Source organism: Artibeus jamaicensis, unplaced genomic scaffold (assembly GCF_021234435.1).
Source record: "Artibeus jamaicensis isolate MK-2021 breed Jamaican fruit bat unplaced genomic scaffold, CSHL_Jam_final contig_525, whole genome shotgun sequence".
Lineage (NCBI taxonomy): Eukaryota > Metazoa > Chordata > Mammalia > Chiroptera > Phyllostomidae > Artibeus > Artibeus jamaicensis.
Window position 1 is genome coordinate 14,722,394 of NW_026521874.1, and position 14,226 is coordinate 14,736,619.

The 14,226-nt window shown below is 39.5% G+C and overlaps 1 protein-coding gene across 2 annotated transcripts in view; it reads right to left on the minus strand.

Moving 5' to 3' along the window:
• The window catches only part of PITPNB (phosphatidylinositol transfer protein beta), a 69,988-nt gene that overhangs the window by 51,233 nt on the left and 4,529 nt on the right, over positions 1-14,226 (minus strand). For both annotated transcript variants that reach the window (XM_037153359.2, XM_037153361.2), the window contains exons 2-3: positions 12,205-12,235; positions 8,392-8,537 (exon numbers count right to left, since the gene is read on the minus strand). In XM_037153359.2, the coding sequence (XP_037009254.1) occupies positions 8,392-8,537; positions 12,205-12,235 (177 nt within the window). The remainder of the gene's footprint in view (positions 1-8,391; positions 8,538-12,204; positions 12,236-14,226) is intronic.

Here is a 14,226-nt window from a genome sequence, read left to right on the forward strand (position 1 = left end):
GCTGGGGTGCCAACCCTCCACACTCCCTGCAATCTACATTAGTGTATAAATTTTGCATCCCCATCCCTTGGTATTCACAAGACCCTGGTTCCAAAATCTCTGATGCTCAAGTCAGTCCCTCATATAAAAGGCCACAGAACAATGCACGCAGTTGGCCCTCCACATCCTCAGATTCCCAGCCTACAATGTGTTGAATTCACGGATACAAAATCTGAGGATACAGAGGGCTGCATATTTATTAAAAAACAAAACAAAACAAACCCGCATATACATAAGTGGGCCATGCAGTACAAACCCGTGTTATGATCCTGTGCACCACAAACAGGAAGCTATGTATTTCAGTAATATTTCTGATATTCTTCTACAATAGGATCATTCTTGATTTAGAAAGCTTTTAGCTGTAAAAATTAAGACTCAGAACTACATACATATAAAGAAAAAATTATGTATTGACAGCCAATTCTCAACTCAAGAACAAATTACTACATCAGGCTATTTATTAATTTCTTATAAAATTCAGAGATGGTCTCTGAATGTAAGTCATTTATAATTAATCTTTGCATGCTCAGGTAATTTAAATGTCTCATATTTAAATGTGAACATTACTAGCCAGCAGATGACTCTTTTTGCTCATAAAAACGAGCTCTTAACTTGAACCACATGAAATTTTTAAATGATTTTCAATATAACCTCTGCTGTTTTAACCTTTGGGGATCAAGGCTATTCTAGAGTGGGCAAAGGTTTATGAATTCTCCATCTTCCAGGACTGACTGACGGTGGTGAAGGCATTTTGCTTATGAGAAATAAAAACCTAATTTTCCCCAAGAAGAGAGATAAAACAGATAACAAAAGGTCCAGTCAGAGTGTTCCTATGAGGTCTCAGGAGAAGTACAAGTTTTTCTCTGAAATACCATTTCTAAAGTTGCAACACATTTCTTTGCCTTGATTCCAAATTTTTTGCTCAATACATTCCATCCTCCCTCCCCACCAACCACCACTAAGTGCTTATTAAACTTAAGGAAACATACTCAACTTTTATGGTAAGTGGGGTACAAGGCACATGAAAACACAGGACGAGGAAGCAAAATGAGTAGTGACGAAAAGTTATGGAGTTTAGGGAAGAACAGAAGCAGTCGAGGCATGCCTCTGCCCAAGACAGATCTAAGCTGTGCTCAGGAAGCTGAGCAGGCTGTAGGTTCCGCCTAAGGGGCTGATCAGGTCACTTCTGGAAGACAGGTGTTTATCCTGGACAGTTATTACGGCTGAAGATATGCAGATAATCTCAAGCACCATACTAAGTTTAACTTTATTTTAGAAGACTTGAGCCTTTGAAGACTTCAAAGAATATAAGATATGGTGAAACTGTGTTTTGGAAGAATCTCTACGTGCATCCCTTTTCAGTTCACTTCAGGAAACGGGAAATACTCTAACCCTCCCATAGGGCTCAGCAGAAGAGCAAAGGGATGAAGAGAGCGAGTTCTGGAGTCGCCATGCCTGCCCTGACATGGCCCATCTCTACCACCACACAGCAGTGACACAAGGGCCACTTGAACCTTTCTGGGCCTTAGTTTCCTTACCAGAAGAGGGTGCTGTAGGGAGTAACTGAGCTCCCACCCAGAACACTTCCAGTGATCCGCACACCATAAGAATGTATCAAGTACTGGATCCTATGCTTAGAATTACCACAGGCAGCTCCTCACCAGTGAAAGTTATTGAAAGATATGGAAAGAATCTCATTATCCCCTAAGAATTATTATCTGAGATCTAAGAAAATCCTACATTTGAAATGTCCTTTGAGATGCTCACAAAATTTTGGATTTTTTAGTACCTCATCAAGATTGTTCCTCAATCTCCTGGTTGAGATTAAGTGCACATCTTACCTACCAGTGGGTTTTTTTTTTTTTTTTTTTTTTTTGCTGAAATAGGAGAGCACACTGGCCAGGGCATCCAGAAACCTTGACTACGGTGGGCAAAGTGGACCTCAGAACTGCCAGTATCTCACACGTAAACTCAGGTGTAGGTGGCCTTAGCCACCTATCTTAGCCATCCAAGTTTGCTAAGCCTGCAATTCTGCTGATGCTATATAAGGGCAGTGCACAGAGCACTGCAGGCCACCGAATGGAATGAATGCTACAAAAGGGAACATATATTTCATTTCCCGGACACATATTTATGTCCTTCGGGAGAGCGCTCTAGAAACTCTCTAGGAACACACTGAATGTGCGCTGCTGCAGGATGCTGGTCTGTCTGGCAGGGCTGCACTGCCTGCCTGGGTCATGGCCGCAGCCTCCCTGGAGCACAGTGAAGGCCTCAGACTTACTACCGAGTGACTCTTTGCCCTCCCATAATATACTTAGCCTGTGGCCATCTGCCTTCAGTGTGGCACTGATAACTTTGAGCGTGGACATCTGAATGTCCCTGCCCGGGGTACAGCGACAACTGGGCTCTGCTTTGTCTTTATTAATGGTCAAGTTTTGGCTGTTTTTTTAAAATTATTATTGCCAGAGTGGCTATTCTGTACCATACTGCCTGAGATCTATTACTGCTGCCTTCTTTCCTTTCCCGTCTCATGCCTCTCCACGCTTCTGTCTACAGCCGCCAATACTGCGTGACAAGGTCAGTCTTCTAAGGGCAAGCAACAGCCCTCACTGTCCAATCAAACCCTCTCCCTCCCTTCTCATGGGACACTTGTGTTCACTGGGTGGAATGCTTGCTGTCAGGCACTAGGGACTGCCTACTTGTGACTCTGAGCATGGGATCGGAAATCAGAAAATGCAGGTCTGCGTCACCATCCTACCACCTATGAGCCATGGGACTCTGGGTGAATATGCACCTAGTGTTTTCGTATGTGCAATGTGTACATTGACTATTTCTCAGAACTGCAATGAGGTACAAATGAGCGCATTACAAGGTGACACCAGAGGGCACGATGCGACAATTTCAGCTCCTTCAAGGGATGAAGTTGTTCCAGAAAGCTGAGTGCCTTGGCAGGAGAGCCTCCAGAGAACCAAGGTTTTCCTTTATTTAGTCCACTAAAAGCCTGAGAGAAACCCTCTTCTTCAAACAAGCTTTCCAGAACAATCATGTCTCTTGCACTAACAATTTTTATATAGCCCTCTTCAACTTAAGAGATTCATCTTTTGTAGCTGGAATGCCACCTAATTCAAATGCTTCAAAATTTTTTTTCTCAAACAAAAATACAAAACAGTTAAGAAATTTTAAAATCACTCATAATCCCACCACTGAGGGAAGAACATTTTAATGAATCTCTTTCTATGCTTTTACTTTAATTTTTTTAAAAAAATGTAACATATACATATATTTATGTACATATTTAGCAACTAGTCTTTTCCATGTAATAATAATAATATAGCAAACATTTCCCCAATATTCCAACTCTTAGTTTTCAAATGAAAGATGTTTTGAGTCTATTTCAAGGTAATTCACATAGAGACATCACAGACCAAAACATTTTATATGTCAAACTTTTTGGTTTATTTTAGAACACCCAGAATTAAATCTTTACAGTCAAGAAAGTTTTATGTATTGGTAAAATTCAATTAAAGAGTAAATGTAAAATGCAAGAAATCTGAATATACATAAATTCAATACTGTGAATATTATATAAATTATACCATCTAGAATGCCAAAATTTTCTGTTGATATTTTTTAAATATATACTTAAGGTACAAACAAATGAATAGAAACCATGAATAAGACAGTTTTTATAATTGACTGATCAGAGTTTTTGCCTTAATTCAAACCTACATCAGAAACAAAGAAATGCTGCATTCTAAGAGAAAATAAGAATAAAATTTAAGGTTCTATAAAGCGATATAATCTACTTAATATTCCCATGTTCCTATAAACCAAGTGATAGCCTTAACCTGGTAGAATATGAAAAATACTTATCATCACGGCTCATCTGTAACTTTAAGGAACACTACAGAACACAGGTATTATTCATTCCAATACAAAGAGAATACAGACAAGGGAAAAGCAAAGACTCCCTTCCATCTTTAATAAACTAGGGAGACTGTTGGGAACCGCTCTGCCTGATTTGAGTTGTAACTGGCCCCCATGGCTAAGGGTGAGTGAGCAACCTCTGGAATGCAAGCCACTAAGGAGACAAAGCTTGTCCCCTGCCCTTAACGCTTGGTCAGTTAGTCTATGATGGGTACGACCCCTCAGAGGAGGGGCAACCTAAGCCAGACATGATCACTTGGGAGGCCATCATGGAAGGGCTGGTGGGGGGCTGCAACAAGGAGGGAGTAATGGACCCTCGCCCCCTTGGCTATTCTGACATAGCCCAAGTCCCTATTTCCATATGGGAGAAGAGCTTCCTGGCTCTAATCCACTCGAGCCTAAAAACCTATGACTGGGAAGGCAGTGCAGCCCTTTGCAGGCGAGAGTGGGATAGGGTGATGGGGCCTAAGAAAGAATAAGTAGAATCCTGTGAAACCTGCTTTGTTTAGAATGCTCTCATTTAAATGATAAGGGTCCAAGCAAAAAGTTTGTTCCTCAAAGTTTTATGGCTCTTTAGCTATCTGACCCTAACTGAGAATAAGCCCTCATAGTTCTTTGAATGCTATCTATTGTTTGATCCTTACCTATATTCTTGTGCAAACGAACACAATAAAAGCCCCTCGAGGAAGGAGCTCTTGGCCCTCCTCCTTTGAGGAACTGGCCACCTTTCCTCCCCAAGCAGGTCATGTCTTGGTAGTTTCACTTTCATCTGAGGCGGACAGGGGGATTTTGGGGGCAAAGTTGCCCCCACAGGAGACTACTGACAAAATAGACTATTAAAAACCTATGCTAATCTTTTGTTCTTGAATAAATATTGGTATGCATTTTCTGTTTTAAAAAATTTATGCCAAAGATAGAGATTAGACTGCCAAACTCTGGAGAATGTGCAAAAGAACTTCTAGAACTAGAGATAAAAACAATGAACAGGGGATTTAAATAGTCACAAAGGAAATTCGAATGATCAATTAATATGAAAAGACATTCAACCTCATTAATAAAGAAATGCAAGTTTTGCCCTAGCTGGTGTGGCTCAGTGGACTGAGCGTGGGCTGATAATCAAAGGGTCACTTGGTTCGATTCCCAGTCACGACACATGCCTAGGTTGCAGGCCAGGTCCCCAGTGGGGGCCATGTGAGAGGCAACCACACATTGATGTTTCCCTCCCTCTCTTCCTCCCTCCCTTCCCCTCTCTCTAAAAATAAGTAAATAATATCTTTAAAAATTAAAAAGATAAAAAACAAAAATAAAGAAATGCAAGTTTAAATGACATTATTTTCTGTGTATCAAAAAATTGGCAAAATTTAAAAAGAGAGAAAAACATGGGACAATGAACACTGTCCAACTCTAGGAGGACAATCTGGCAATAATAAAATTTAAAATGGGCATGTCCTTTCAGCAATCCTACTTGTATAAATTTCTCCTAGAAAAATAATAACCCAAGGCATAAGACATGCACAGCTATGTTCAGAGAAGTATTATTTGTAAGAGACAAAAACTGGAAAACACCAGAAATGACCTAAGTCTATACCAAGAAGCTTTATTCAATTTTAAACAGAATGAAAGGGACATTAAATAATAACATGGAAGGATGGTCATGTTATATCAATGCATGAAAAAATAAAGCAAACTGCAGAACCATATATATAGTACGATCTCATCTGCTATAAAAAACAAAAAAATGATACAAGTGATATATATATATATTTTAATTGAGTGTGTACAGAAAATTATTTAGAAGGATGAACTCTAATTCATTCTAGTGTTTCTTTGGGATTACAGATATGAGAAAGCAAGAGGTGGGGACTAAGTTTTTACTTTATCTTCCCTGTTGTTTTAATTATTTTAAATAAGTATATATATTAATTCTACAATTTTAAAATAATCAGACTTCCAGTCAAGATAGAGGCATAGTAGGTAAACACAGCTTGCCTCCTCGCACAACCACAGCAAAAATTACAACTAGACTATCAAATGTCACACAGAATCATCAGAAAATTGAGCTGTGTGGAAGTCCAACAACCAAGTAATTAAAGAAGTCACATTCATCCCTGCAGGCAGGAGGAGCGCAAACAGAGAAACAGGTGGAGAGGTGCAGAGACCTGGAGACGCAGAACAGGCAGTCCCACACTCACATGTGGTGGATAAAAATCGGGACAGACACCTTGGGAGCAAGAGATCCCAGCCCCACACTAGACCACCCAGACCAGGTTTCCAACACCAGGAAATTAAGTCCTCATAACTTCTGCCTGTAAAAATCAGTGGGGATTGGAGCAGCAGAAGAAAAGTACAGGATTCTCAGGAGTCTCCTTTTAAATGGTCTGCAACGGACTTGGGCAGATTCCCTCTTGTTGGGCTTCAGCACTGGAGCTGCAGCTGGAAGGGCACCAGTGGCAACTGGAAGAAATTGGCACCATAGCGAATGCTGGGGACAGCATCTTCCCAGATAAAACTCCAGAGCCCCAGCAGCCGCATGTCCCCTTTGAGTCCTCCTCCACACAGAGCCACAGAGCAGGGACACCACATCAGAGGCTCCATCGACCAGGTTCACATGGGTTGCCCCACACTGGCAATTACCTATGGCTCCCCCACATCCAACTTACTGTAGTGCTTTTCTACATTAGGACACACTACTAAGACAGAGTCCAAGCAGCTCTGCCTAAAACACAGACACACATAAAAACATAAACACAGGGAAGCTGCCAAAATGAGGAAACAGAGAAATATGACCCAAATGAAAGAATAGAACAAAACTCCAGAAAAAGAACTGAACAAAATGGAGATAAGCAATCTATTAGATGCAGAGTTCAAAACACTGGTGATTAGGATGCTCAAGGAACTCACTGGGTGGTACTTCGATAGTATAAAAAATATCCAGGCATAAATGAAGGTTACACTAAGTGAAATGAAGAAAAATCCACAGGGAACCAATACTGGAGTGGATGAAGTTGAGAATCAAATCAATGATTTGAAACATAAGGAAGAAAAAATATTCAATCAGCACAGCAACAAGAAAAAAATTTTAAAAAATAAGAATAAGCTAAGAAGTCTCTGGGACTTCAAATGTACCAATATTCGAATCATGGGGTGCCAGAAAGAGAAGAAAAAGAGCAAATTGAAAACTTATTTTAAAAAATAATGAAAGAAAACTTCCCTAATTTGGTGAAGGAAATAGACACACAAGTCCAGGAAGCACAGAGAGTCACAAGTAAAATGGATGCAAAAAGACCCACACCAAGATACACAATTGAAATGCCAAAGGTTAAAGATAGAGAATCTTAAAAGCAGCAAGAGAAAAGCAGAGAGTTTGCCTACAAAGGAGTTCAGTAAGACTGTCAGCTGATTTCTTACAAGAAACTATGCAGGCTGTAAGGGAGGAAGAAGTATTCAAAGTGACGAAAAGCAAGGACCTACAACCTAGATTACTCTATCCAGCAAAGCTATCATTTAGAACGGAAGGGCAGATAAAGTGCTTCCCAGACAATGGAAAGCTAAAGGAGTTCATCATCATCAATTCATTATTATATGAATGTTAAAGGGACTTATTTAAGAAGAAGATCAAAACTATGAATATTAAAATGGTAATAAATTCATAACTATCAACAACTGAATCTGAAAAACCAACTAAGCAAATAAGCAGGACAGAAAACAAAATCCTAGATACGCGTCATCTGGAGGAATATCAGTTGTGAGGGGATTGGCAAGATTGGGGGAAAAGGTGCAAGGATCAAGAAGTACAAATTGGTAGGCACAAAATAGACAGGGGGATGTTAAGAACAGTATAGGAAATGGAGTATCCAAAGAACTTACATGCATGACTTATGATTGCTAGAGGAAATGGGGGGTACCAAGTAGAGGTGGACAAAGGGAGAAAAACTGGGACAACTGTAATAGCATAATCAATAAAATATACTTAAAAATTTTTTAATATCCAAATTAATAGTTATTGGGGAAAATGGAAAAATAAATAGCATATTTTTCAAACTATACAATGCACCTCCCCATTTGGGAGGAATAATGTTTGTTAATGATGCCACTGAGTTCCTGTTTACATTTACACTGGTGAAATATTATGTTATTTATGTTATTAAATATTTTACCACATTTTTTGCTTCAAAAACCTCCCCCTATTTTCCTCCTCTAAAACCTAGGTGTGTCTTATGGTCCAAAAAATACAGTAAATAAAAATAAACATAAAACAGAATCCTCCCCCCCAGAATTAACATGTCACATATTGTCATGTTAAAATTTTAAAAAGTACCTCGGCACATCTAAGTTAGGTAATTACATGCTTAATAAGCAAGCTGAGTAGTTAAAGCCTCATTATTTAATATAATAACTAAGCATCAAATGTGAATACCGGCTTACCTCTTAAGGTGATAAATTTTGTGTGTGTACTGTCCCTTTTCTCCATCCTTCTCATAAGGTTCATTCTTTAAGACTTCAATTCCTTCTCCACCACCAGTCTCATTCTTACTAGCTTCTGCAACAGAGTAAAGCTGCCCAACCTGATACTGAAATTTCAAAGAGTACAGAATTTCAGTAAGTCAGTAGTAACTGTGGAAACTTTGTATGCTACCATCTTATTACATGATACAGACAGCAAACCCAAACCATTCAACACGTGTTCTACGTGAAAACGCAACTCAAATTGGAAATGACTGCTTAGGAAGACAAACACCAGGTGCTCATACAGCTTCAAAAAACTCTTCTATTTTACAAGGTTTCCAGTATTTAAGAAAACTGCTAGTTACAAACACTCTGGTGCTTTAATTCCCACCTATCAGAAAAACATCTTGACCCTTAGTTCATTTTTGAATAATACACATTTGTATTTTCAAAGCATTTTCACATCTATTATACTCATTAATTTTACAAAACTTGGACAAAATTATGGCAGGTATATAATTATCACTTTGCCAATTAAGAAAGCTGAGCAACCAGAACACCATCCTCAACAGTAAAGAAGAGGGACATCAAGCGTAATAATAAAAGCCTGCAAATACAAAGAACCATTACAGTGCAAATTTCAGTAGACCTCTGGAGTCTTTTTCCCAATGACTTATATATCACATACCAAATTTGGCTTTCGTCTGTCCAAACGGAAACCATATTAAGTATCCAGGATCAGAACTGTGTACTATGAAGTTCTCCAGTAAACAAACTGTTCATAAAGTATTACCACAAAAGGCAAGAAATTACTGACAGTGGTTTGTTTCATTTTTTCTTCTTTAAATATATTTTAATTATGCCATTACAGTTGTTCTATTTCCCCCCTTCATTCCCCTCCACCCTGCATACCCCCTCCGCCACCATCCCCCCTTTAGTTCATGACCACGTGTCTCAAGTTCTTTAGATTCTATATTTCCCATACTATTCTTGCTCTCCCCCGTCTATTTTCTACCTGCCATCTATACTACTTATTTTCTGTTCCTTCTCCCCCCTTCTCCTTCTCCCACTCCCCTGTTGCTAACCCTCCATGTGATCTTCATTTCTATGGTTCCGCTCCTGATCTAGCTGTCCTCTTTGTTTGCTTTTGTTTTAGGTGTGGTTGCTAATAACTGTGAGTTCATTGTCCTTTCACTGTTCATGTTTCTTTAACTTCTTTTTCTTAGGTAAGTCCCTTTAACATTTCATATAATAAGGGCTTGGTGATGATGAACTCCTTGAACTTGATCTTATCTGAGAAGCACTTTATCTGTCCTTCCATTCTAAATGAAAGCTTTGCTGGATAGAGCAATCTTGGATGTAGGTCTTTGGATTTCATGACTTGGAATACTTCTTTCCAGCCCCTTCTTGCCTGTGAGGTGTCTTTTGAGAAATCAGCTGACAGTCTGATGGGAACTCCTTTGTAGGTGACTGTCCCCTTATCTCTTGCTGCTTCTGTTTCATTTTACAGTGAGCTAGAGTTCGGTGGTCTGTTCCACCTGTGAGCAGGCAGCACTGTTCTATGCCAATGTGGAGTCACTAGCCATTCCAACAAACGATCAAAAGCAAAGCTCTTGGATTCTAATTTGTTTCTGGTGACTCAACCATAACCCTATCTCCAACCTCTTCAAATCTGATGAACTTTCTTCCTCCCAATGAAGACAGCCTGAAAAAATGTTTTTCTTTTTTTGTAAGTATATTTTCAAAGAAAAGCTAGCTCTATAAACTACTAATTCAAAACCAACATTTTATTTGAGGGTCAAAAACTAGGGGTAGCTGTAAGCTCTGTGAATATTCTATCTAGAAAGCCCCTGGGAATAGGACGTTGTCTCACAGGTTAATTCTCATCCTCTCTCCCTTCTCTCTTCTCTCTCCTTGCTCATCCCTCCCCCACCCCCGTGTCTCTGTCTCCCAGGAAGCTGGAACCAAGCACATTTTTTTAAAAGATTTTATTTATTTATTTTTAGAGAGGAAGGGAAGGAGAGAAGGAGAGAAATATCAATGTATGGTTGCCTCTCATGCGTCCCCTGCCGGGAACTGGCCTGCAACCCAGGCATGTGCCCTGCCTGGGAATCGAACCTCGATCGTATGGTTCGCAGGCCCGCACTCAATCCACTGAGCTACACCAGCCAGGGCAAGCACATTTTTAAAAAATGAATCAAAAGCAGTTTCTATCAGGATTTTAGATTTCAGAGAGGGTTTTCATAACACAACATCAGTGTTAGTCCAGCAATACTATGATCAATCCTTACGTCCTTCAAATGTACTTTCCAACATTCTTCATAAGAATTAAAATGTCTAAGTCAAAAGCTAAATTTAATCTTGGTCATAAACAGAGCAACAAACATTTACACAGAAACAACAGCATCCAGAAACATGTTCTTAATGGACTGATAACGCGTGGCACGCTCCTAGACTTCTTCCACTGTCATTTTTAAGATTAACTGAAAGATAGGAAGCATGTTTATTAAGTCTGAATACAACAAAGAGCTGAGATCATTTTTGGTGACAATACCAAGACTAAGAAAGATTTCGGTAACTTGATTCAACTAGCCAAAACCAAAAGAATCAACAAAAACGAATGTTTTTGTCCACGTTCTCGTTCAAACAATCAATTATACAAGTAAAGAATAGGGGTGCGTGGCCTGAGTGTTTTAATGCAGCGAAACCTCAGGCACTACTGAGATACACACAACTGTGTTCAAGTCTACATTAAACAGTGCCCGACAGCTATTCATTTTTAGTTCCTGCATTTTATTTTTTCTTTCTGTCTTCTGTCAGCTGTCACTTCTTGCGTTATCAGTTTGTTTTGTCCCACTTCCAATTCACTGCTTCTAATTTACTGTCAGCTCTAAGAAAACCAGATAACTGAGCAAGGGCAAACTGTGTGCAAGTTACAGAAGGACCTAGAGGGCTTTATGTGTTTTGCTGCACATACCTGTATTTCTCAGAAGTCTTCTCTGCGTTTATTTTCCTCCTCCTTAGCTATACTACAGGTAACTAAGATTGCAGACTGTGCCACTACTGGTGGTGTATTTGTGTCACGTGCAGATCAAGAGACAATACTCTCTCAGTTATGGGCTGGTCAGACACGTCTGGAATAGCATTTTCGGCTGAAAGCAGTAACTACAACCACGCAGCAGTGGGACCAGCTGGTGAGGAAGTCTAGAGGTCATGTTATATTAAGCCAAATGAACATGCTGGGAATATTTAACCTTGTAACCTCGAGAAGATGGAACAAAAGGGAGTCGGGGAGGAGAAAGAACTCCCAAAAGAAAACCTGAAGGGTTACCATATGCAAGACAGAAGAGGCCTATTTCCCACTGCTCAAGCGGCAGGAACTTAAACAAGTCAAGCATTATAGGAAAGTAGATTTTGGTTTAAAGCAAAGACAAACGTTTAAAAATTGCAACAGTAAAGCAGGCTGCTTCTCTAAGCGAGTTACTTAACCTGAAAGTGCTTAAGCTGAGGCTGGGACCTCCTTTCTCTGGAATATTGTAAACAGAATTTCTGCACTAGATAGGAAGTTCTACTCCACACTTTAGACCCTTGGAAAACAAAACAGTGTAACAGAAATTCACTTACAATTATCTGTAATTATTTGTGTAACAACTGTTAACACACCTTACTTAATTCATTCTGTCACATAAACTAAAATATAAAGGTAAATAAACACAACAAAAATACAACTGCAGATTAACATATCAAAATGAACTGTATCAATAAAATAACACAGAAGCAGGCATGACTTACCTCCTGAACAGAACAGGGCAAAACCACACGGCTAAAAAGGCAAAAGGAAAACAATGTATGTTACACATGAAATAGTTGGCTGTAAAACACATCTATATGCTTAAAGGAGCTTTGACTGTGAGTCCAATGAGAGCATGGTGAAAGGCTGTTATTTACGGTGCCTACAGCTCTAAATAAGTGTTGAACTGGGTAGATAAAATCACCACCATTCTGGGTTCTCAACAATCACTGCATTTAGCATCCAAATCGTACCAGGACCCCAAAAATGCAGTTGCAAAGATTCCTGTGAGGAAAAAAAGAACAAGAAAAAACTCATCACCGAAAACTGCAGGCTGGTAAGGTCATACTATCCTGAGCGTGCCAGATCTCGTCTGGAAACCGCAGGGTACAAAATGCATTGTTTGGTCTGGTCAGGGTGCTTCAGGGCATTTTCATATGATTTCATTCTCCATCTATACACTATGCACTTTTGACACTTCCCACACAACAATATCTTGAATTTCAAGAGTGAATGCTTCCCCAAACTGGTCCCCACTACCCAATTACTTCTCAATTAAGAGAAAAACAAGTAAAGTCCTTTAGACTTAGTAAGAAGAAACTTTATGGAAAATACCTTGAGCCTTATAAATATGACAAACCCTTCTGGGGTAGGCTCAATGTAAGGTTGATACATGTTTGGTCTTGTCTGAGAGTTTGTTATCGGACACACAAAAGGACCCATGTGGGGGTTACCGCTCCTGAAGATGAATTCCCAAAAAGAATACCATGGTGAATTATATCAAAATACTGCATTTTACCACCAAATTTTTATAGGGATGTATAGAACTTTACGAAGTTCTACCCAAAACTCTGAAAACCATCCTAAATATCAATTTCTCATGATAGATGACGTCCAAAAAGAGAAATGTGTGTGTGTGTACCTGGTCCTTCTCAGACTTTCCCTCCAAGCCATTAAGCCACCACACCAGGAAATGACACTCTTTTTACTCTTTCCATTATACACAAAGGGGAAACAAAAAAATCTCATGATGGTCAGCTCACAGAAAATTGCCAACAGTGTTTCTCATGCCAACTTCTTAGCTCCACTTTCCACCTACTGCTTTCTCCCTATTCTCCTCAAATATCTATGCCTGAATATGCACATCACCTTAATCTTCAACATGTATGAAACATTTCTCCTGTAACTCCCTCCTCCCTGACTACTGGCGATCACTCATCACTCCTTGTCTTTCTCATAATGATCACCTAAAGACAACGAACATTCTCAAAGTCACAATGGTCACTCATTTCTATTCTCCTCAAGAACTGACTAGTTATACAAAGCCCTTCCATACCCAGTCATATTAGCCATCTCCTCCAGGTACACACTAACTTGCTCACTGCCTCATGAACAGAAAATAAACTGGAGCAGGAGTACAGTGGTTGAGGGAAGACTAGGACATAGGTTGGGAGCATATTTTGAAAGTTATAAAAAGATAAAGACAACAATATAGGTTGTGAGAATATTATCACAGTCTGCAATATAATGGTAAGAACTCCATTAAGTTTATTAGGCAACAAGGAATCCTGGGAGGCTGTTCTGAGAGTTAACAGACATGACTACAGCTAACCTGAAGAAGGCATCAGGCACCAGTAGGCTGTTAAAAATGTTGAGGAAAAGGCCATTTTTGCGAGGCTGGGCAAGGCCTTACAAAGGTCTGAACCAAGATGACATGCTGCAGAGGAAATGGAAGGAAGGAGTATGGAGGTGAAGACTTCCCTGAAGTTTCACAAAACCAAACAATCTCTGCTGAGTAATTTTAATATACAAGTTCTCGCTAGCAAGGAGATTCCTACTTTTATACAATGCCACTTCCGGAAAAACTTATTTCACAAAATGAAAGTGACTGATTAAGATGCTCTGAGTGAATGATGAGTCAAGTAACTTCTTCAAGATTTACTTAAGAAAAAGAAAGAGAGAGAGAGAGAGAGGGAAAGAACAGGCAGGTTTTGATCTACTTCTAGTTTAAAAGCAGTAGAGGT